At 42.5% G+C, this 23,236-nt stretch overlaps 2 protein-coding genes across 5 annotated transcripts in view; one reads left to right on the top strand and one right to left on the bottom strand.

The window, feature by feature from the left end:
- LOC114449218 (dipeptidyl aminopeptidase-like protein 6) overlaps nt 1-14,319 on the top strand; it is a 57,344-nt gene extending 43,025 nt beyond the window's left edge. The window contains exons 7-26 of the mRNA XM_028426684.1: nt 63-144; nt 4,152-4,272; nt 8,270-8,424; nt 9,062-9,159; nt 9,266-9,392; nt 9,896-9,934; nt 10,061-10,168; nt 10,246-10,337; nt 10,413-10,460; nt 10,536-10,648; nt 12,043-12,090; nt 12,172-12,270; nt 12,345-12,414; nt 12,837-13,031; nt 13,116-13,170; nt 13,264-13,366; nt 13,455-13,510; nt 13,597-13,669; nt 13,771-13,844; nt 14,124-14,319. Of these exons, the coding sequence (XP_028282485.1) occupies nt 63-144; nt 4,152-4,272; nt 8,270-8,424; nt 9,062-9,159; nt 9,266-9,392; nt 9,896-9,934; nt 10,061-10,168; nt 10,246-10,337; nt 10,413-10,460; nt 10,536-10,648; nt 12,043-12,090; nt 12,172-12,270; nt 12,345-12,414; nt 12,837-13,031; nt 13,116-13,170; nt 13,264-13,366; nt 13,455-13,510; nt 13,597-13,669; nt 13,771-13,844; nt 14,124-14,270 (1,903 nt within the window). The 3' untranslated portion in view covers nt 14,271-14,319. The remainder of the gene's footprint in view (nt 1-62; nt 145-4,151; nt 4,273-8,269; nt 8,425-9,061; nt 9,160-9,265; nt 9,393-9,895; nt 9,935-10,060; nt 10,169-10,245; nt 10,338-10,412; nt 10,461-10,535; nt 10,649-12,042; nt 12,091-12,171; nt 12,271-12,344; nt 12,415-12,836; nt 13,032-13,115; nt 13,171-13,263; nt 13,367-13,454; nt 13,511-13,596; nt 13,670-13,770; nt 13,845-14,123) is intronic.
- Nucleotides 14,320-16,197: 1,878 nt separating this feature from the next.
- Nucleotides 16,198-23,236, bottom strand: part of arhgap21b (Rho GTPase activating protein 21b) — a 29,980-nt gene continuing 22,941 nt past the window's right edge. For 3 of the 4 annotated variants that reach the window (XM_028426679.1, XM_028426683.1, XM_028426681.1), the window contains 8 exons: nt 23,066-23,224; nt 22,853-22,931; nt 22,697-22,770; nt 22,514-22,603; nt 22,230-22,397; nt 21,835-21,940; nt 19,234-19,265; nt 16,198-19,150 (listed from right to left, as the gene is read on the bottom strand). In XM_028426679.1, the coding sequence (XP_028282480.1) occupies nt 17,597-19,150; nt 19,234-19,265; nt 21,835-21,940; nt 22,230-22,397; nt 22,514-22,603; nt 22,697-22,770; nt 22,853-22,931; nt 23,066-23,224 (2,262 nt within the window). In that variant the 3' untranslated portion in view covers nt 16,198-17,596. The remainder of the gene's footprint in view (nt 19,151-19,233; nt 19,266-21,834; nt 21,941-22,229; nt 22,398-22,513; nt 22,604-22,696; nt 22,771-22,852; nt 22,932-23,065; nt 23,225-23,236) is intronic. The other variant, XM_028426680.1, reaches the window with a different exon arrangement.

Below are 23,236 nucleotides of genomic sequence, written 5' to 3'. Positions count from 1 at the left end.
GTACTCACATATAAAGTGTGCATTGTGCATGTAGTGGACAAATATAATGTTTGTCTCCACAGGGAAACTTGGCCTCTGAATCCTCCTGAGGTAACTGACGCCGTCCTGCAGTTTGCTGGATGGGGACCCCAGGGCCAACAGCTGGTAAGCAGGCTGCACATCTGAGATAACACTCATCGAACACAGTCACACGGGTGCAGATCTGTCAGGATCAGCCATCGCAGAGCACTGATTTATGGCTCGTCACAGTGGAACAGGCAAATGTTGTGGTAATAAGAGGGTTATGTACACTGTAATGACCGCATTAAGGGTTTCAGAGTGAACTACTCTCTGTGCTTTGACCTCCTTCAAAGTCAGCCAAAATCATTTTTTTTCAGCTTGTGAGCTGGTGGGGCTGCAGTGGCAGATGGCATCTCAGTAGCACAACCAATGGCTCGGGCAGTCTGAGGTTGCTGGGGAGGGCGCGGACACATAGCACTGACTGAAGTGTTAGTGTGTATCTGTTTCCTTGTGCACCTATCTCTGTTTAAGTTGTACAAAATAAGTGCACATAAAGCCAGTGATGACAGCCACCCCCTCCACATAGTCACTAATTAAGCATGGCATTCAATCACTACACAAACCTGTAGATGTCCCCGGCAACATGTGGGGACAGCACAATTGGAGTCTGCGCTTCAGTTGTATCCTTTAATCAACACTATTATTCACAAAAGAAATGTTACAGCAGAGCAAAGAAAGTAATCTTACTTTGTTTGAAGTCCTTGGAGTCAGTAAAGTTGAAGTGGACCCTTCTTTTTATCAGGCGTCAAACCTTCATCCTGGACCTGTTTATAACATACAGCAGTAACAGAAAATTACCTCAACTAGTTTAAGGTCTCATAAATTCATCTGTGGCAACACTCACCGTATAAAACCGTTTCAAGTTTGGAGTGATTGAACTTCAGTGAAGGTCTGCTGCACGCTGACATGAGCTGTGAGATGAAAGGAACTGGTTTTTTTTCATCTGATTATTTTTGAACATGAAGACATTTATTACATGTACAATACAGACAGCCTACTAACTAGATGTGTGTGTGTGTGTGTGTGTGTGTGTGTGTGTGTGTGTGTGAGAGAGAGAGAGAAGCTGCTTTTTTCAAACTGCTTTTCTGAAATCATGTTTCGGTGCAGCCTCAAGTGGCTATTGGAGGAACTGCACTTATGTTTTGGCACTTTTGCATAATTTTCTTTATCCTTTGAGATCACTGCTTGGTTCCTCTTGCAGTCACATCTGAGTGTGCTTAATGTAACCAATGAACACACACTTCTGTTCTGTCGAGTCTCTTAGATATAAAAATCAGAATGATCTGCATTTTTACGCCTGGATGCTAATGACTGGATGCTAATTGCTAAATTGTACCCTGCGGAGCACCTGTGAGGAAGCACCTGCTCATTTCTTCGACTCTTTCTTTTGATTTATGACACATATACTGAGGTATTATTAGTAAGGCGGAGGCTGTGAGAACAACAGTACATTTCTTGTTTTGTTCATTTCATGGCTTGTTGACAAGAAAAATGCTCGCCTGTTCTGTAACGAGCTTAAGAACGGCATTGATCCGAGCACCTGACAATCTTCCGTTTCATTCTGTTGCTTAACGCCGTTCTTTTTTTTTTTACCGTGCTGGCTTGAATTCTTTTTGGGCTGCGGTGCTTAAACAACAGACAGGACTGCCTTTCATCAGCTATTACTTCAAAGCTTTTTTCTCCTCCTACCATAAATGCTCTTATCCGACCATTTGTCTAAATTACAGATACATTGCTGTGAGAAAATATTAACATTTCAAGTGTGCGATGAGACTACTCCTGCCGAGGGAGGAAAGCAGATGAATTTGCATATGGTAATAGTAAACCTGATTGTTCTTTTTGCAATGCTGTTACTGTAGCTCTGTGTTTGATTTAATGAACCACAGAGGCCATGCAAGAAAAATGAGATGAGCTCTCGTCTTTTGTCTCCATCTGACCCGGAGATGTCGGACATATTTTCTTTTTTTTTTTCCTGCCTCAGTTTGTGTACATAATGATTTCCAATTACGTTTATCAGAACTGGAAGAATTTATCCTCAAGTGTTTCATCGGCACACAAAATGAAATGAAAGGTGTGTGTGTGTCTGTGTGTGTGTGTGTGTGTGTGTGTGTGCAATGAAGCGTCAGATGTACTGTACAGTCAGAGGAGCACGCAGACGAATCCTGGCGATGCTACCCTCATTAAAACACGAGCAATTACTCCACCATGACAGCGCAATCAGTGAGTGTGCAGGTCACACACACACTCACAGACACACACACACGTCTGAAAAAGATGTTATGTGAACGCAAATGTCTGGGTGACATGAGTATTGTTTGATAAAGTTTGACATTTCATAACTGAAAACACAGACAAACGAGTACACACACACACACACACACACACACACACACAGGAATACGGAACCCTGCTATTTGAGCTCGACAGGTATCTTTTGATGTGGCTACTTTCATCTCTCCACCCTTTTGAAATGACTCTTCTAGCCTTTTTGCTTATTCTCTTTTCTCTCCTCTAATTCACATGAAGATTGAAAAGTTATCGAGCAAGTAAACACAGAGCCAGACATGGCAATTTATTGTAGTTTAACAGAGACCGCTCAGAATCGTTTATGACTAAATGCTGTAATGAGTTTGGAGCCCACACTGAGCTCACGCTCTCTGAGGTTGGCAGAAAGAGTCTGAAATATCCCTGCCACCACACATGGAACCATTGACAAGAATTATGATTATCAAAACCGTACACAACCAAAAGGGCCGTGTAGTTATCCACAACAAACCCCCACTGATCCACTGAGGTGTCAGTTTGCTGGGTCACGAGGCGTTGAGTCAAGGGACAATCTGCCATTTTGAGGTAGATCCACAGGAGTCTTAGCAACTGTTGCTAACCAACTGACGCTAAGACCCTGGAAGAGCCTCAGCTTCCCATGTGCTGCTGGTGGCCTCACCCTTACAGGGGCCTACCAACAGCTATGGGAGAAAATCAATAAGCTGACAAGTGATGTACACAATCATCCAGTCCACAACCTGTGGACCAGCTCTAGTCTCTGCTGACTTTACACACTACTATGATATTTGAATACGGAGCTCTGTGGTCGACACTTTAATAATGGTGATGCTGATGCTGTGAATATTTTTTTTTGGAGGGGATAAAATGGAACACCTCATATCTTCATCAAAGATGAATCAAGGTTTTGTTACGATTCTCATAATTAAACACGAGGAATTTTCATGTTCCTGTTTGAAGGCTGTGCGTCTTCCCCCGCAGTGCATTTGCAGCCTTCTTTTTTTTCCACACAGTGATACATTGATCTGTTTTCCTCAGATGTTGATCCCACAATATAAAACTTTGATTTTCTCAAAGGCTGCCACAGATCACAGCAAAAAAGCTTAGTTTATTTTCTATTCCTGTGTTTCTTGCTGGTGATTTTTAAGGATCAGATTTAACAGGAGAGGTTTCAGCTGACAGCCACAGTCACACCGACGTGGCCTGAACCACAGATACCAATCAATCCTGCATTCATCTCCCCTACACCAGGCACCAGCTGAAGCACAGAAAACACTGGAGTGGATCGACACAGGATTTGAAGTGTCATCTGCCAGCGGCGTGTCTTAATTCCTTCAGGCGATGCCGTCGTTGGCAGTGAGGGTTTAAAATCAGCAGCCCGACCCGCAGCTAAGCTCAGTCACCACCCACCTCCAGCAGACAGCATAACGTCTCAATGAACGCAGGAGGGGAGGGAGGAGTGGTGTGTGTGTGTGTGTGTGTGCCTGCGTGTGTGTGTGTGTGTGTGTGTGTGCCTGCAGGGCCTCAGCTAGCTTCAGCACCTTGATTAGCATTGCTTTGGAGAGACATCCAGATTGAACCCTAATGAGGCAAATGTCCTTTAATGCAGTGCATCAGGCAGGTGTTGACTGGGACTGTATGTTTCACAGAGTGGGAGGCTGTGGTTCTGTCCAGATCAAGATGAAGCCATGTTGAGACAATATGAAAACGCTGCTCTGCTGTCAATTCTAATTTCTGTAGTACAACAGCACCATCATAGACTGTTACACAGATACTAATGATGGCCTTATCTCTGCCTCTCTGTCCAGATCTTCATATTTGAGAACAACATCTACTACAGATCCACAGTGGACGGCCGAACAATCCGCCTGGTTTCCACGGGCAAAGACGGAGTCATCTTCAACGGCCTTGCTGACTGGTTATATGAAGGTATGATGACTAAAAACAACACATCTTCTCACAACGACATGGGACTTTTGGTCATAAAGCCAAGGTTCTGGGGCTATAATGAGGAGAAAGGATCCCTGGTTGGACTGTTGTCCAATTGAGGATATCGTTTAATATCTGTGCTCAGGTTTTGTGTTTGGTTTGATAAGAGTCGTTAGAACTGACACTTTTTCAATGTAAAGTACATCCTACAAGCTTCTCTGCAACTTTAACCGCACAATAAACGTAACATGGATCATCATGGAAGATAAGGTGGGTGGGTTCTGACATGATTTCTCCTTCCATGGTTTTTTGTCTAATTTTCTGTATCAAGGTGCATCATGGCCCCCGCACATAGATAAAAAGCACAAACAGATGTGATATAAGACATGCTGGACATTTAACCCTTGTGCATCATTAGGGACCTTTTGTCTGTGTGGCACAATTTTTGTAACAAAGACTCTCTTTAATTTTTCTAAAACATCAATAGAACACTGTGAAACAAACTTACTCCCCTTTGTGTCATTAAGGACAAAACTAAAGAAAACTGCTATAAAAACTTAACAGATTAATTCCTTTTGAAGAATTTAACCCTTTGCTTAATATAAGTTTTTCATTTTTTACATTCATTTTCTACCATTCACCACTAAAATCAGCCGTTGTTTTTGCTTGCATGCAGAAGGCTTGTTATCTCATTAATTTTTGTGCTTGTGTTTAGTAGGCTATTTTAAGTGTGTGTGTGTGTGCATATTTTTGTTTGTTGAGTTAAGCATTTATTTGGAGTTGTGAACTAAAGGGCAGTACTCTCTTTACAGTCTGAGTGTTTGTGTTTTACTCGGGTGAACGCTCTGCTGTGTTCACCAGCTGAGCAGCACACCTCTGTTTTCATGCTACAGGTAGAGCGCTGTCAGTTTTTTCACTACAAACAGCTGCCTGCTGTATCTGCCGGTGCTTCTGCTGTGCTCATCAGCTCATCACTAAGTGCATCTGGCTGCTTCGTAAAACAGACACCTACTGTCCAAAAAAACAATAAAAACTAATGACTTTTTTAAAAAAAAACAGAAACTTTTTGGGAAACTTTTGACATATGAGCATAAATGGAAGCAATTTTTATCCAGTCTTCGGCCACCTGCTCTCAGCCAGTGTCTCCCCGAGGCGAGCTGGGTGTTTGTGTGCATGATTCCATTTGAAAGAGCACAGCTGGCTGCATTTCAGTGCCCCTCCTTCTCTACACTTCCCATAGCTTGTCTTTGTGTTCAGGCAGTTTTAATTAATTCATGTCTGCAGCACTGCAATCTCACTCAGCAGATGTTGTGAAAAGGCGGCATACTTGTAATTTAATGTGAGGCGCTCTCTAATTGCAGCATATATGGGACAGACATCCTAATTACATGCCACTTTAACGCAGCCTTGTTTACAGATGCGCCGTCATGTTCTCCCCCTGCACTCAATTACTATAAAGTTTATATGTCTCTTATTGCGTTATTGTTATTTATTCAGTTTGGAATATATGTGTAATTGCAAAATGCTAGTTTTTTGTGAGGGAATTTGTGCTGCGGTGCTTGAACCGCTTCAGGGTCGTCTGTAATCAGTTTTTCATTAATAGGATTATTTCTTTGTTGAAGACACAGAACATGACATGAAAGAAGTAATCCATTTTCAGTGCTACAGAAAGATTCGCCTTGTTGTGCGCTCCTGCTGCAGTGTAAGGATTTATCCGAGGATAACACACAGTCTCAAAAAAAAAAAAAACAGACATCATGTAGTTATTCTGCCGTGTTGTTCAGGTGAGGACGATTTGGAAAGTTGCCAGAATAAGGTTCAAGGTGATCGCGACTCGTTTTCTCCCAGGTATCTAATCCTGTGAATTCAATTATCCCCATACTTCAGTGCAGAGAATGACAGCATTGTTACATGAACGCTAGATTCTAATACAGGGTTTATTCTGCTTTGTTTCACTGTACATTGCTCTAAAAGACTTCCTTTCTCTACTGAAAGCGCTTTATATAAATGTAGAATCTGCTCATTGCTTATAACTGAATGAAATATTTAAGAAAACATCAAATGGAATGTCAGATCAATGAAACGGATTCAAACTAAACTTTAAGAGTTGAGGGTTTGAACAATGCTCAGAAGAATAATAATCCGTCTGAGTCTTTTGATGTGGATCAGTGTTGATAATATTCCTCAGTTGTCATTAAAACGTGAGCTGCACCTTAGATCAAGAAGTTAAAAGTGATGAAGGTGGATTTTTTTTAACATCACATGCAGCAGCTGGTGAAATCTCTAAATTTAATTTTTAATTTAGTACCAAACATTCAAGGCTGAGAGATGACCTCACAGTAATGTATGTGCTGGATTTTGCAGATGTTATATAAATGCATTCATCATTATAAAGCTGACACACTTAATACCACAAAGCCCTGAGGCTCATTACTAAACCATCACTTAACATTCCTTGATGGTGGGCACTTACAATAATATACAAAATATGTTTTAATAAGTTTGTCAATTTGTCAATAAACTGTAGCTCATCCTGTTTGTCTAAAGAGGACACTAACGCTTTCTACATTCATGTGCTGCCTAATGTTTTTATAGTGAATGCATGTCTTCACTAGCTAAGATGCTGTTGTGAGCCAACCTTTCCACTAGCCACGAGTGATGCAAGGTGCAGGTGGTTAGCCACCTAGCTCTGCTGGTAATTGCTTTAAACAGAAAATATAATATATTAGCACAATTTAAAAGGTTGATTATCCACGTAAACATACCACATAGGTAGGGCGCCATCTTGTCATGGCGGAGGCGGTGACGTCACAGGGCCGCCGGTTAGTGTGGACATGTTTACAGTAGCTTGTATTAGCTAACCAGCGGTAACGTCCTTCACATAGGGTGGAGGGGATGGTCTTTAATGTTGACTCGCCGTACGAACAGGCCGACGCAGCTCTGTGTGTGTTTGACTTTTCCCTCTTAACAGACCGGATGTAGCCTACAGGCCGTCCAGCTAACTAAGTTAGCTGTTAGCAACAGCGTGTAAGTAAACAGAGCAGCTAGGTCAGACCTTTTACTCCACATTAAATGCCTGTTAACACAGTGACCGCTAATTAGACAATGTTTGTTTACTTCCGACAGCCACTGCACGCTGTCACTGATTAGTTATAGTGAATTTGCAAGAAATACTTAAAACATCACTTCTTTTTTCTAACCAGAACATACAGTGTGCTTTGCAATGGCTGATGTCAGACAGATGCAGTGTACAGGCACTCAGCTAATTATACATTGAGCAATAAAGAATAATATAAAAAGTAGGATAGAGAATATACACAAAATAAAGTTATTGAATATAAACAGCTAGCCTTGTGCAAAATTCACCATTTACTACAATCAGTCCAGTGTTATCTGTCACATAAATCAACAAAGGCTTCAACATGGACTCTTATTAAATACACAGACCTTCATAAAATAATGGCTGACCCTTTTTTTTGCTGTTGTGCTCTTCATGGATTATAAAACAGATAATGTAGACTGATTTTCTTTGGCCTCCAGCCTTGAAAATTCTGCTAAACGGCAACAAAACAAACTCAGCAAGAAACTCAATCAAACGCTGAGGATTCGAGGATGAATCATCGTCTTTGCCTGCTCTAACCCTGCGTTCACAACGCTGTGGATAATACGTGTAGCCAGACAACAAACAAATTCACAATTTCCTCATCAAGGTTGGCCCGATCATTTTTAACAAGACAGGGTTATTGTTTGGGTCTCTATGCACACACACAGCAGCACAGTATGTTCTAGGAAGAATGGGGGGGGGTTCATAGACCTTTACTGCCCCCTGCTGGATGTAACACTGCTCAGTCTAAATCCAGGCAGAGGCCCTTTGCAATGACCACATTGTTTTTGTATTTGTTTTGTGTTTGCATTGTGTGGAGCTGGCTGTGCAAACCAGTAAAAATGAACTGTCGGATTGTTCCTCGGTCACAGAACCTTACCTTTTGTCTTACAGAGGAGATCCTACAGACGCACATAGCTCACTGGTGGTCTCCAGATGGCCAGCGTTTGGCTTACATGACCATCAACGATGCGCTGGTGCCAAAAATGGAAGTTCCGTTTTTCACAGGAACGCCATATCCTGCCAGCCTCGACTATCACTACCCAAAGGTAAGCCCTCCAGCACCGGCGCTCACACACAGAGGCACAGGCGGACATGCCTCCTCTGATGGACCACCTAACAGGAAAGAAAGAAGGTTGTTTACTGAGCAGCTTCACACAACACTAAATGGTACTTTACAAGCTTCAGATGACAAACTGCACATTTCTGGATTTGTAGAAGAAGTTTTTGGGCACATTTGAAAGCTGAAATCTTTCTCACACAGGAACTCATAGTTGGAGAATTTCTGCTGCTTGGATTAGAATGAAAAGTGATTAAGAGCTCATTTTGGACAAAGTTATCTACAACTCCCAAAGGGCAGCTTTTTTGCAAGAAGTGTCCAATCACTGAGCTTCAAATTATCAGGAAGACTACAAGGATTAAAAAGTTTGAAATGAACATAACAGCTTAACAATCTTTTAGTGGCTGAGAGGCAGAACACAGCAGTGGTTTATGTGTGAAAAAGAAATAATAACATCGATGTAATAAGGGGGGTAGGGGGGGTGCACAAGTTTGTCCCCTCTCTGGTCCACAAAAATATAATTTCTTGAATCTAATTACTCCTGTTGATATAGGGACCCTGAAGACATCAGAGAGACAGATTCCTGTCCTGACCTTATACATCTCATTTCCTCTTGCTCCCTGCAGGCTGGGGAAGAAAACCCCACAGTGCACCTGTGGGTGGTGAACCTCCACGGCCCCCTGCACACTGTGGTGATGAAGAAACCTGACGACCAACGAATAGGGTGAGGAATCAGGAAGGATCTTGACATCCCCGAAGATCTTTGCTACACAGAGAGGAGACAGAGGTTGTCAGATGTTCTGATGCATCCTCCCTGTGTTTCCTCTCAGGAGCGACTATTACATCACCATGGTGAAATGGGCCACCAACACTAAGCTGGCTGTCAACTGGCTGAACAGAGGCCAGAACAACTCCATACTGACGGTGTGTGAGGCTACAACTGGAGTCTGCATTAAGGTAAAGATGGCTATAATCAATAGATGTCTGTCTTCTATTTGTTATTCAACGGCTTTTCTGTGCAAAGACCAACAAAGCTGACATGTTTCTGAATGTCAAGTTCATCTGGAAACAAACACGATGCCAGCACTCCAAAGACCAGCCCTGACAAATGCACACAACTGTAAATGATCATTTCTAAGGACACACCATCACAGAAACATGTTGAGGAAACATCTTAAACTTCTGCTCAAACTTTAACTTGGACTCAAGGATGAAGTGATTAACAGTTTCATCATTTTCTGAACATACTATTTTTACACTCAGACTGCCCTGCATGCTGCAGAATATACCTTTTTCTCCAGTAATGTGTTTGTATGACTGCATGTTATTAAATCAAAGCCTAATTTTCTCAGACACTCTGTTGTTCAGCAGCTTTGTTGACATAAAATGAAGACTATTACCAGATGTATCCTTTAATTTTCATGCAGTTTGTTGAATAATGCTCAAACTCCTCCTTTTAGAAACACGAGGATGAGAGTGACAGCTGGTTGCACCGACAGGTACGTGATGCTGGTTGTTGTTTACAGGCTGTGTTTGTTCCATGTTCTGCATGTGATGAAGGAAATAACCAGAGCTGCAGGCACATCACAGGACGGTCTCTAGTTTTTTTCTACTCCCCTCTACAGAACGAGGCGCCACTCTTTTCCCAAGACGGACACAAGTTCTTTTTCACCAGGGCGATCCCTCAGGGCGGGAGAGGAAAGTTCTTCCACATCTCTATGTCCACCTCGATGGTAATCAAGGGGAAAATGTTCTTGTGATGTAATGTAATGATAACGGCTTGGTGTTTGAGGTGTTTTGTTCTTTTTAGCCTAACACTAGCACAGACATTCTTCAGTCCCTGACCTCTGGAGATTGGGATGTTACCAGCATCCTAGCTTACAGTCATGAAAAGAACCTGATGTGAGTCTGATTTCAAATCCTCTGCTCCGAATGACGGTTGGATGTGGTAATCTGATGGAGGTGTTTGATTCACAGATACTTCCTGAGCACAGAGGACAACCCCAGACGGCGACACCTGTACAGGTAAGAATAATATACAAGTTATCTGATGTGTGTGATCTCTCCGAGTGCTGTTTAACGACATAATTCATCCTGCAGTGCCGACACAATCCATCCATTCAACCGCTGCTGCCTGTCCTGCGAGTTCAAGTGCGGCTACGTGGACGTGTCTTTCAGCCCCGACATGCAGTACTTCTTACTGAACTGTAAAGGTGAGCGCCCTTCACTTTGAGTCTCTTGAGTAAAGTGATTTACATGGCAGTGCTCCTGAACGTCTCCTGAGAAAGGCAGAGGGCCGTGCTCCGTGGATGGTGTAATTGAATCAGTGCTCCATGTCGAGTGGAGTGCTTCTATCGAGCCGGACATCAGCGGGTAACCTCAAACCCACCGTGGGAAATAAAAGTCTGACTGCATGCAACAAGTTCAGGCGGATAAATCAGGTTTTCCATCCATGCTAGACAGTAAGTGTTCATACACTGTGAGCAGATTGTATTTATCTGTAACCTTTATTACAGAATGCATTACTGCAGCCTGGATTGTGTTGGTAAAATGAGAAAATCCAGTTTTGTGCAACACACAGCAGTTCAAAGTCTTAGAGCAATCTGAGATTTTAATTAATTTTAGTGTCTTAAATCTTCCATTTGTTTTGTTTTTATTAGTGGATTTGTTTTTCTCCTCGCCTCTCTTTTACATTCTTATTGCAAATTTACATCTAGAGTTTCTGTTTTTTTGTCCTCTACTTAATTGTTTTTCCAATATTATGCATTCTAAGTTGAATTAGATGGTAACTTTTCTGGCATTTTGTGTATCTGTGTCTGTTTTCTGTCATAAAATAGTAAAATAGTATCTGTGTAAACATCTAATATTCAATTAAAAAAAATCAAACCTATCCACCTCTGGAGCTCAGACTAACACAGAGGTACTAAAACCTGCAGATCCTGAAATGGCCACTTGAGGCGCGCTGTAGCAGTGAGTCAGTACCCGCAGACCTCCATCTTCACTGTAGAAATAAACATGTTTATGGTCTGATACAAAAAGTGTTTGTACCTAAAGATAGCTTCTCCTTCAGGGCTTGGTTGCTTTCAGAAGGAGCATCTAGCGCCACCTGTTGTTGGGACACTTGAATAGTGTTACAGCATCTTTGTTACTAAACATGTCAGAGCGTGTGTTTTTGTGCTGTTAGTCTCAGGTGAGCATTCTGTTGTTTACTACATGTGTTCCTCTGGGACACACACTCCTTCCTCCTCAGGGCTTCAGCACTGGCCAACAAACAGTTTCTATGGAAGCCGATTTGTTTAGGGGCTCACTCTGCAGAGGAGAAGTGCCAGTGGCTTTCTTCATTAATTGGATCTTTGGAGATTGTGAAATAATAATCTACTTCCTCTTGGGATGGAAGTAGATTAACTGCAGCGCTGGCTGGGAGGCCTGTTTCTGAAGTCTGTTTAAGGCAGAGGGATTATTCTGTAGCAGAGTAGGGCTGAGTGTCTTGATTACCAGAGTGGAGGCACTCAAGTCCTTCATCAGTGTCATGTTACGTGATGTTTTATCACACTGATCGAATTAACTTCTCTTATTACATCTCTGTTTCGCTGGTTGTTCTTTACAGGCCCAGATATACCCAGCGTGGCCGTCTACAGCACGGAGGACAAACAGAGTGAGTCTCCTGTTTCTGCATCACTATGAAGCGTACGCTGCATGAACGTGTGTCTCTGAGACGTTTCTCTGTGACCTGCAGAGGTGTTCGACGTGGAGACCAACGACAGAGTCAACAACACATACAACAGCATGCAGATGCCCAGAGTGGAATACCAGACCATCACCATAGACGACTACAGTATGCACACATCAGTTTGTGCTGTACATCCTGATTTAAGATGCTTAATGAGATCCTTTTCCTTTCTGCTGTAGCTCTGACGATGCAGATTCTGAAGCCGGCTGGATTCACAGATACATCCCCCTACCCTCTACTGCTGCTAGTGTGAGCATCAATACTATATTTATTTTATTTAGTGGTTTTCTGTCTCACTAGCACTTTGACATATTGATTTTTGGACCGCTTTTGGACAGCTTCCTTCACAGGATTCCTTCATAATTTGATTTTAAAACTGAAATTTCTCATTTTTTTTGGACCAAATTTTATATCCTGACAGAGCACGGACTGTGCTCTCAAACATGATTGGTCGATACCATCATACTACAGAAACCCCAAACGTTCCAGTACCTACAGATTAAATGTTTGATCTATAAATCCTGCCTGGAAAATAAGGTGATTGCAGATGTTTAATGTCCATTATTTCTTAGATAATCACTAGAATATCAGTTAAGCTGTAGGCATGTCTCTGTTAAGCTCTTGTGTGTTTTGGTGTTATTGTGTTTCCTTTACCTGTGTCGGTTCCACAGTGACGGCACGCCCGGTGGGCAGATGGTGACAGAGCAGTTCCAGGTGGACTGGGCCACAGTTCTGGTCAGCAGCTTCGGCACCATCGTCATCCGTTTCGACGGCCACGGCAGCGGCTTCCAAGGCACCAACCTGCTCCACAAGGTGCGCAGGAAACTGGGGAAACTGGAGGAGAGGGACCAGCTGGAGGCGCTCAGGTCAGACATTCACCACAACTCAGAGCAGGACTGACACTGAGGAGCCCCAGTCATGTTTTTTAACTGTTTGTTTTTTTTGTTCAGGTTTATATCCAAAGAGCCTTACATTGATAAGACTAGAATGGGAGTTTATGGAAAGGTGCGTTCAAGACGACAAATGATGAATCATGAAGTAAATTATCATCACAAAGTGAAATAACAGACGTGTTGTATCTGTATGCGTTTCTTTTAGGCGTATGGAGGTTATTTAGCGACTCTGCTGCTGAGTTCTGAGGAGTTCTCCCAGCTCAAATGTGGCACAGCAGTCTCACCCATCACAGATTTTGAGCTTTATGGTACAAACCCTCCTCATATTATTCTGCTCTGGTTGTCTCAAACATGCCGCTGTCTTGTCTAAAGCTGTTTGTTTTTGCCAAACTGCAGCATCTGCATTTTCTGAGCGATACCTCGGCGTCAAGACAGATTCCCGAGTATACACGGTAACATGTTTCTCCTCATACAAACAATGTGTGGAGATGGCCACTATGAAAGAGCACATGATGGACGTTTTTTTTTTTTTCTTCAGATGGCGAATTTAGCACACAGAGCGGGTCAGCTGCTGGAGAAACAGTACCTAATAATCCATCCCACCGCTGACGGTAATTCAGCAGTGTTTTTTTTATTTATTATTTTCATGTTGCATTGAGAGAGAAAATAAGAAAAACTGAGTCTAATGGGTCTCCTTTCTTTACCGCCACAGAGAAGGTTCACTTCCAGCACACAGCCAAATTCATCAATCATTTAATCAGCGAGAAGGCCAATTACACTCTACAGGTGAGACGCTCAACATGCTCCTGGCTCTGTGAAGAATGCTTTCTAACATGATACACACAGGCTGATGAAACAGATTACTCTCGCGCTCTTACATTTACACACTGTACACAGCAGTAGATGAACAGGAAATGTGTTGGATGCATTCAAATTCTCATCCCATTGACTTCATATAGGTGTTTACATGTATGTAAAGTGAGCCATTGCATTAACAAGCTGCTCCTCTTAAACCAGTTTGAATTGTTGTGTACAGACATTTTTTGTGTGTGTCTGTGTCTACAGATCTACCCTGATGAGGGGCACTTCCTGCACAGTGAGGGCACACAGCAGCACCTGAGCCAATCCCTGGTCAACTTCTTTGAAGAGTGCTTCCGGATGCCAGCGATGCCGACGGACGAGCAGCAGGAAAACAACGAGGATGGCAGTTAAAAAAAAAAAAAAAAAAAAAAAAAACCTCTAGGGAGCCCCGACCAGCTACTACAGCACAATATGCAACAGTAAACCCCTGCCGGCCAATCTGATTTGAGCTCTAATCTGAAGCGCAGCACCTGCATGTGCAAAATACATAAGTAAATAAAAACACAAAGAAAAGGGCCTCTGCCAACATCCCCTTAACCTCAACTCACGCTGGCTGCAGAGGTAGAAAATAAGAACAGTCTCTGTACCATTGGAATAAATGGAACTAGTGCTCCCTCTGGTGGACAAAGAGAATCTACGAATACAAAACCGGCACAGTACAGTAGTCGAGCGCTTTTTCAGCACAAATCCCCCTCACCGAAGATCAGTTCCTTATGTTGAGATTTAACTTTTGAACGGCTGCCAGTTTCTGATAACCTTGCCAACTAACTTACTGTTATTGTGTTCATAAGTATGATTATTGCTACTTGTTTCTCAGAATTTCTCTGTTCAGTGTCTTACAGTCGTACCGTGTCTGAGTGGATGTCTGGCTGCATCAGTCTTTAGTTGCTTTACAAAAATAAAAGGCACAAAGCTAAACTTGTGTTGTACTCCTCAAAAAAAAAAGGAAGAACAAACAAACTAGTCTTGGCAGAAATAGTATAAAAATCATATATTTTCACATTTCTGGAACTTTTAGTCACTGTGCCTTACTGTGGGTGGGATGTTCATGTTAGGAGCCCGCGTGACATTAAACAATGAGTAAATATGGAGAAGCCTTGTTTATTTATGAGCAAACATTTGGCACATTTTATCTCAAAAATCTGAAATAACGTGCTTGAAAGATGACGTTCTGACTACAAACATGTAAACAATATTTAGTTTGCTAGTTTCTTGACTGATATTTACCATCCAACCTGACATACTGGTGAGTGAACTATGCTGAATTTTCATTATTTTGTGAATTACTTTGGACTGCTTTGTGTGTTATCGACCCCCACCCCCCCTCACGTCACTTCTGTTAGTATTGTCAGTGGTTTCTAGTCAGCTGATGTACAAAGTGTATAAAACTTATATTGTTTAAGTCTTTATGTTGTATGTGCAACTTGTATATAAAGCATTTTGAAATGTAACTGTTGTTGACTTTGTTTATAAGCTTACAAATGTGTTGTCCATTATTGATTTTTTGAGCTAGTGCGCCCTCTTCTGTGCAAAAGAAGTATTGCACCTGACTAGCTAACAAGCTGATCTGTAGTCAGCTGGCACTTTAGAAATATAGAAACAGAAATGATAGAAAGCTTGCTTGGTTTGAGCATCAAATGTGCATCAAGTTCAAAATGACAAATGCAGAGTTACAGTAAATTAAATTGATTTTTGTTTAACTATATTCTTATTACCACCCGTTGGATCAACCTGTGGTAAATAATTAAATAGTACGTGGCACCACAAAGTTAAAACCGAGATGTCTCAGCAAAGTGATGCCTACCTTTTGAAGATTTCATATCTGCAAGTAAAAACATGATGTTGGCTTCAGACACACCCAACACAGCCCTTCTTATTATATGTATATATATATATATATATATATATATATATATATATATATATATATATATATATATATATCCAATATATATATATATATATATCCATATGTATCCATATATATATATATATATATATATATATACCCACTTTGTCCAGTGCAGGGTCACAGGGGCTGGAGCCTATCCCAGCTATCGAGAGAGGTGGGGTACACCATCGCATTATATAAAACCTATGATTATGTTTTTAAACGCAGTAGTCAACATTCTAAGTGGCTCAAATCTTGTCATCAGTTGTCCTGAATTTTCAACAATACCTGTTCTTGCCTTAGGGTAGTAGTTGCATGTATATTAAGTAACACGTCTTCCAGAATAATCAAGGATATTATTTTCTAAATAACAAAACACCTCAGTCATTTCCTGTTGACAAAATTTATTTCCAGTGTTTCAGGAGGCTGTGCACACCGCTCACCCTCAGAAGAACACGGCATTGATACAAATTACCCAGCTCAACGCAGCGTCCTCCTCCTGCAGACAACTTCTCTCTCCAAAGAGAACCAAACTGCCCACAAAGGCCTCGTCTCACAATACTGTACTTAATCCTGCAATCTGATGAAAATGAAAAGCAGCTAAAACATGGCATTTATATGTACATTTAAGTTACTTATTTTACAATGAATATTTAAAATTCAAGTTCTGTTAAAACCAAATGAAAAAAAAAATGTATAAAACATATTAAGACCAGAGTGGAATGCCTACGGAATGGAAGCTCGGCATTTTCAGAACCTGTGGAACGACTGAGTCGACAATAAAAATGTCATTCACAGTAACAGCTTTGTGTATTTAAACACAGACAGTATGGCACCCTTTACATTTCATTGTGAGGCACTTTCTTTTGTGAAGAAACATGATTTTCTGATTACCCACTTTCTTTTACTTCCAAACTTTCTTTTTCTTGACAGATGTGTGAACCACAAACACGACACAGCTTAACATTTGCATCAGAGGGATGTTGTTCACTGCTCCTTAAACCACATAGCAGGGATGAATAAGAACTATATTTCCATTTGCATAAGTCCAGTGTCTCCTTTGTACCTTTGGAAAAGGCCCCTTTGACAGCAGAGAGCTTGTAGGCAGTCACACACAGGCTGTACCAAAAAACACAATTCAAGTACACAGAAAAATAGGGATATGTACACTTTAGAGTGAAACACAAGCATCTAAAGCTCTTAGTCAGTATTACAGCAAGCATGTCTGTACATTCTTCATTTGGTTACCGACAGACTCACTGACTCTGAACACCGTAACGTTCTTTTACACAAAAATAGTTCCTCTGCAATACTAAAAATCTCTTTTTTATAACTACTTCCTATTCATTCTATGTCAGTTCAGACTTAAAGCCACTTTGTTAAACATCTTAACTGTTCACACCTCTTTGAACATACTTCACAGGCTCTCTCTTTCAGGAGCAGTAGGTCCTTTCCATCATCAGCATAACAGGGATTTGTTTCAGGAGAGAGGGAATTCTCCTGCCGAGACATCCCAAAGTCATTTGTCATAAAAACTAAACAAACTTAAAAAAGGTATAAAGAACTGTTTGTTCCATGCCTAATACATGAGCACAATCAACAATCCCTGTGTGCAGTAATTCTCTTTTCACAAGCACACACACACACACAAACAGACACACAGTCCAGACAATGTTTGTACAGCATGCTCAACATTGGTCACACAACAGACACTGCACTGACTCCCAAATACGTACACGTCTCACAGACGAATGACAAACACAGCCACCCACACACACACATCCTCTCACAGGTACTGATAGAAGCGTGAATGGACCACCTGGGAACTGGTGAGTTTATGTGGGTGAGCGGTGGCCGAAAGACTCAGGTTTTTACTCTGGGGGATGTCGCCGTTTAGTGCCTCAGCTGGACGATGTTCAGAGCAGGATGCCCCTCCGAGGTTCTGGGAGGTTGCACTGCACAGACCTCCCGACTGCTCAGAGAGATCCAGGCTGACCTCGGGATTGCTGGTGCGGTGGCGCTCGCGGGCAATCCATTCCCTAATGGAGAAGTCTTGAGAGCTGCACTTGGGTTTCAGCCGATCCACTGCTGACAGCCCAGACCGCGAACCAATGTCCACCTGCTGCGGCCAGTCACCCAGAACTGACAGCTCTGCAAAGTCTCTCTGACCACCCATGGTGTGTCTGCGTCTGATGTTCTTCTTCTTACTGCGGCCCTCTGGGGACCGACACCTTTGACTGCCCACACCAAACATGTCGTCCACAGACATTCTCAGGCGCACCTTCAGCCGGTCAGTGATCTTCAGCTTCCAGGCAGGCTCCGTCTTATCCAGCTCGCTGCGGGATGAGGAGCTGAGGCTTCCGGTAGATCTACCTTTAACTGACCCCAGAACACGCGACAATCTGTTGGAATCTTTATCGCTGCGAGCATCCAGTGAGGACTCGCTGTCAGTTTTCTGCTGGGCAGCTTTCTTTCTGGAGAGTGTATCACACTCAATGAGTCTGTGTGAGGCAAGGGGGCGAGGAGCCTCCTGCAGCTCATGCTGATCAGCTTTTCCAACAGTGAACACTGACAGGTCGCTCTCGCTGTCCGTCTCCATTGGCCTTCCTTCGCTGATGAGCTCACTTCTCTCGTCATCTGCATCCTCTCCGCCTCTGCTCTCGGACACTGACTGCACTTCAGGACTGAGAGTGCTAAACTCAGCTCCAGTCAGAAAAGTCATGGAAGATGTGGTGGAGTAGTCTGAGGTGATGGAACAAACCTCTGCTCCGGGCCCACTCGGACACACTTCTAGTGCCACCATCCTGCCACGCCTCACTCTGGGCACCGACGCCTGAGAGCTGGTGCTGTTCATTGTACCGAGGTCAGACACCGTGTCGTCATAGTTGGAGGGCGGGTCTGACAGAGAGGACTGGTGTGCCATGCGGTAACTGAGGTTTGGCGAGTGGGGAGGTGAGGCATAGGGGGAATCATGTTGAAGGGTGGAGGATATGTGTTCAGGAGGCAGGGAGAGAGAGTGCTGAGACATCAGGCTGCTAGACAGAGACTCCTTCCTTATAGAGCTGTCCAACTGATCCTCCGAGCTGTTCAGGTTTTTGTCATTCTCACAGGTTTCGTTCGCCTGCACCTCACTCCCCTCAGTCCGGCTGCCTGGGGACCACAGAGGTTGCTGCTGGTTCTCCTCTGGGAGCTCCTCCTTAGTGAACACGGGGTCCAGGTCATCATCTGAACTGCTGGGCTGAGCTTTGTCCTTAGGCTTCTTACGTTTGCGGTTGGCAAAGAAGGAAGAGCGCAGCATCTCTTTGCTACACTGATCCTTCCCAGACCCCCACAAGCCCTGCTGATAGTTAAAATCCCCATTAAAGAACTACAAATACAAAACAGTCAAGACGGAAACAAAATGAAAAAGGAGGAGGATGTTACCTTTGATTTGGAGGAGTCACTACATGCTGAATCTGCAAAGAAAAAAGAGTCATTATTAAAAGGCTGACAGACTACTGACTGTGTCAACATGATAAAGAAAGAAAGAGGCAGATTTAAAGTTGAGTGGATATGACAGATATGATGAATATAATGAGAGCAGCTACATGAAAGCCGATGATACGTTTTTGGTCAGAGACAGGAAGACGAGTAACCACACTAAGCAGTAAATGGAAAAGTGGAGAAAGCAGCAGAGGAGGCCTGACATGAAGGATGAGAGTACAGGAAGTGAAAAATCCAGCAGTAAACCAAGACACAAAGCAGCTCATGCTCATGTATCGATGGAACGACGGCACATCACGGACAAACACGCCAGTCACAGAGCATTACACGTAGCCACCAACCAGCTGTGGGCATTCTTTCCCAAACTCAAAGACATCACAGAGGAGAGGGAGTGATGAGTCTGATCTGACTCTGAGGGGCCTGAGCTGAACAGATCTGTGGGTGTGTGTTGTGGTCGATATAGCAGGCAAGCTTCAGTATGACAGAGATTTGCTCTTACTCCAAGCTAGATTAAGTCCTGTGGTGCTCTTTAACAAGTAGCCTGTCACTATAAACAACATAAAAAGCAAAATAAATCGTTCACAAAACTTACTTCTGTCTGTTTAAATGTAGAAAAACATGCAAACTGCGGCTAACAAACAAAAGCAAACTGAAAGCCCATTTCAAACAATTATCCACAGGAATCATAGGCCCCCCAGGAACTAAACTTATGAACGTTTCCAACACACACAACAGTAAATATTTATCCTAAAAAAAACTGTATGCATGGTGTTTTTTGGTGTATAAGTCAAAGCCATCTGACTTCCTGCATTTACTCTCACACTGATATTAGAGGGACAGTTCTCTTCATGTTTAAATGTATTAGCTGTAACAAAAAAAAATCTAGAAGGCACTCAGCATCACTGTGAACCCTGCTCTCAATCTACCTCTGAAGGCCATTCAAACATACAGTATCTTGTATTGATACATACTGAAGTTCTACTTTTGTTTGACGCCAAAAATGAAATTAAATGAATTCCTGAATTCAGTCCTGGACTCCTAAAAATTCCTGTGGTAGAAATGGGCTGCTTATATATCACAAATATGGTTTCAGGTGTGTGTTGTCAGTGTAGAGGAGGGTTGCTAGGATGACAGATGTGGGTGACTGACATTATCAAACATTATGTAACAGTGGGTGATGGAAATGTATGTGGCAAAGTTTGCCTGTAGTTGACCATGTAAACATTTGAATTGTTGAATAAAAGACAAGATTTTGAAATGATAACATTACAGACAACAAACCAAACAAAGAGAGCACCTGAAACACCTGAAACAAAAAAAAGTCGCAGCAGATAACCCTACATACTTCTGTTTGAAAGCCTGCATGACTCTGCCTCACACACATCGGTCAGGGACGTGGTTGTATGTGTGGGTTTTTTTTGTGTGTGTGTGTACACGCATGTGTGCTGGCAAACATCCAGCTCAGTCCCAAACTACAACCCCCCCACCCACCCTCAGACATCATGACAAATTATGCCACATGACCGGGAGAGAACCTGAGGTTGACCATACCATGCTACTTGTCCTTGCGATCAGCTTTAGAGACAACAAGAGACAGCAGAAGGGCTTTCAGAGAAAGTGCAGCAGCATTGCTCTGTATCCCCTCAATTTAGGGTATTGGTTTAAATATGAGACGTGCACACCACAGGAAAAATGACAAACATCGACTTCTCTTTCTTTCTTTTTTATCTTTTTTCCTCCTTTCGCCCAAATTTAAAAGAGCTGGGGGTTTCTGCAGACTAGGCAGCTACACTGGGCACAACACTCGTCCTTCTTCCTACAGTCCCAGCTGTCCATCACTGACAAAACAGAGTCCATCAGTGACATCATCGAGTGATAGACGCCGCCCACTTGGCCTGTGTCAAGATTGGGTAATGTGTGAGTGCTGGACAAGGATAGGGGAGAAAAACAACACACTACACACAGAAGGGCACAGGTCAGAAGGGTTAAAACTTCCATTGTTTCTTTTTGATTCATATGATTTTCTTTGGGAAAGAACATGCCGGGATTATGTGAGAGACGAGGAGGAGGGGAAGAAAAGAACTGAAAGAAAAGGAGTCGTCGTCTCAACACAGTTTAAGCACAGGGAGAAAAAAAACGAGCCAGAAAAACAAAGAGAAAAAGGCAAAGAATGAAACGGAAATAAAACTTGGACAGTTTTATCTTTGGCCAAATAAACAGCAACATTGAAACAAAACCGACTCAAAAAAACAAAAACAAATAAAAAAATAATAAAAAACATGACATACTGCAAGGTATTTTTCAACAGTTTTCCACAGTAATGTATTCACTGGAAAAATGACTGGAAAAGCTTGCATTAACAGAAGCACAAATAAAATCTGTAGTCTTCACTCAAAGCTTTTAAAATAATGGAAAACTGGGATGATGCTCATTCTGTTAGCATTAGCAACTGACAATAACATTTAATCTTAGAAATATATATAATATATCAAATATGTGCATATATTAAGTCCTGAGAAAGGAAAAATGCTGCTGACTTACCCGAGACTTCACCCGGCGAGGCTGCTGTACGGCCAATGTTGGAGAGCAGGTGGTCGATATTGGGCACAGGCTGAGACTGCACTGTGCTTTCATGCTCAGCTGATGTCTGCAGCAAGAAAGTCCGACAACAGAAAGTAGAGGAAAGAGATTAGTGAGAGAACAAAATGGATATTTTTGTGGATACATTTAAAAGCTGCAACATCTTACACAAGTGAAAAGATTAATTCCTCAATTAAGCTCTGACATACATTTGGATCTTGAGCTCCTAATTAGTCCACTATGTTCCACAGCTTGTTGCTAAGCCAATAAAAATGTCCACCATGATAAGAACAATAGCTAACAGAGCCAACAGATTATTTACAATTGAACAAAGAATAACATTAATTGCAACATACAACAGGGTCCTCGTCCCCATCATCAGTGAAGAACCAGTCGAACTGCTGGATCAGGTTCTCCACTATCTTGCACTGGTCTGGCATGTGGTTGACCATGTTGGTCATGTTGTCCTCAGAGGTTCTGACCAGCGTAGGACCAAACACGATCGCCAGGTTACGAGGCTCCATCTAAAGAGATTGGGGGGGGAAAAAGCAGTCAGTAATGACATAATCCTCACAGGCAGTGGATTAAGACAGGATTAACCAATGGTATTAACACTGACAGATCCTGTTAACGTTCATACCTTGTTCTTTTCACAGTTTTCAGAAACCCTCTTCAGGTGAGCACAAAGGAATTTCAGAGTTTCGTAGTGATGATCAGGTAATTCACAGATCTGCAAACACGGACAAAAAAGTGAAATTTAGCACCAGCGATAGCCTAATAAACAAATGTGAGCCTCCTATTAGATCTTTTTTTACTCTCTCACCAGCCTCTTGAGCTCCTTTAATCGTTCCACTGAATCTTCTGTTCTGTTTGCTTCAATAAATTCAGCATACTTTTCTGTGAAAGAGCAGAAAACCCTTTTAAATTTAGCCACACATAAGCAGCACTCCAGTAGTGATTGCTATTTTTAAATTCTTACCATTTGTAAACAGAGGTTCTGGAAGTTTTCGGAAGAAGGACTTTAACAAACTGCTGATGACATTAAGGTCCCGCCATTTCTGCAGAGCAGTAAGAGATCGAGACAGCGTCATGTCAGAGCACTCTTTACCGTCCGAATCAATCACTGTTAAAGGTGTTGTCAGTAAAGTGGCACAGTGCACTGTAATAAGCAACCTGACTGTCAGTCACTCACATCTTCCTGGATGTCAATGTCAGTCATGCCTTTGCTGTTGAGTTCCTCCTGCATGCTGGAGATGGCAGCGTTGTTCCCGGGGACCCTGTAGATTCCTGTGTACTCCAGACCTCGCTCCTCCACAACCCCACAGCACACCTCCACGATGAGAGGAACAAACTGCACAGCACA

The sequence above is a fragment of the Parambassis ranga genome, chromosome 17 (assembly GCF_900634625.1).
Source record: "Parambassis ranga chromosome 17, fParRan2.1, whole genome shotgun sequence".
Classification (NCBI taxonomy): Eukaryota; Metazoa; Chordata; class Actinopteri; family Ambassidae; genus Parambassis; species Parambassis ranga.
Note: the sequence above shows the minus strand (reverse complement) of the source record. Positions and strands in the feature narration are given on the sequence as shown.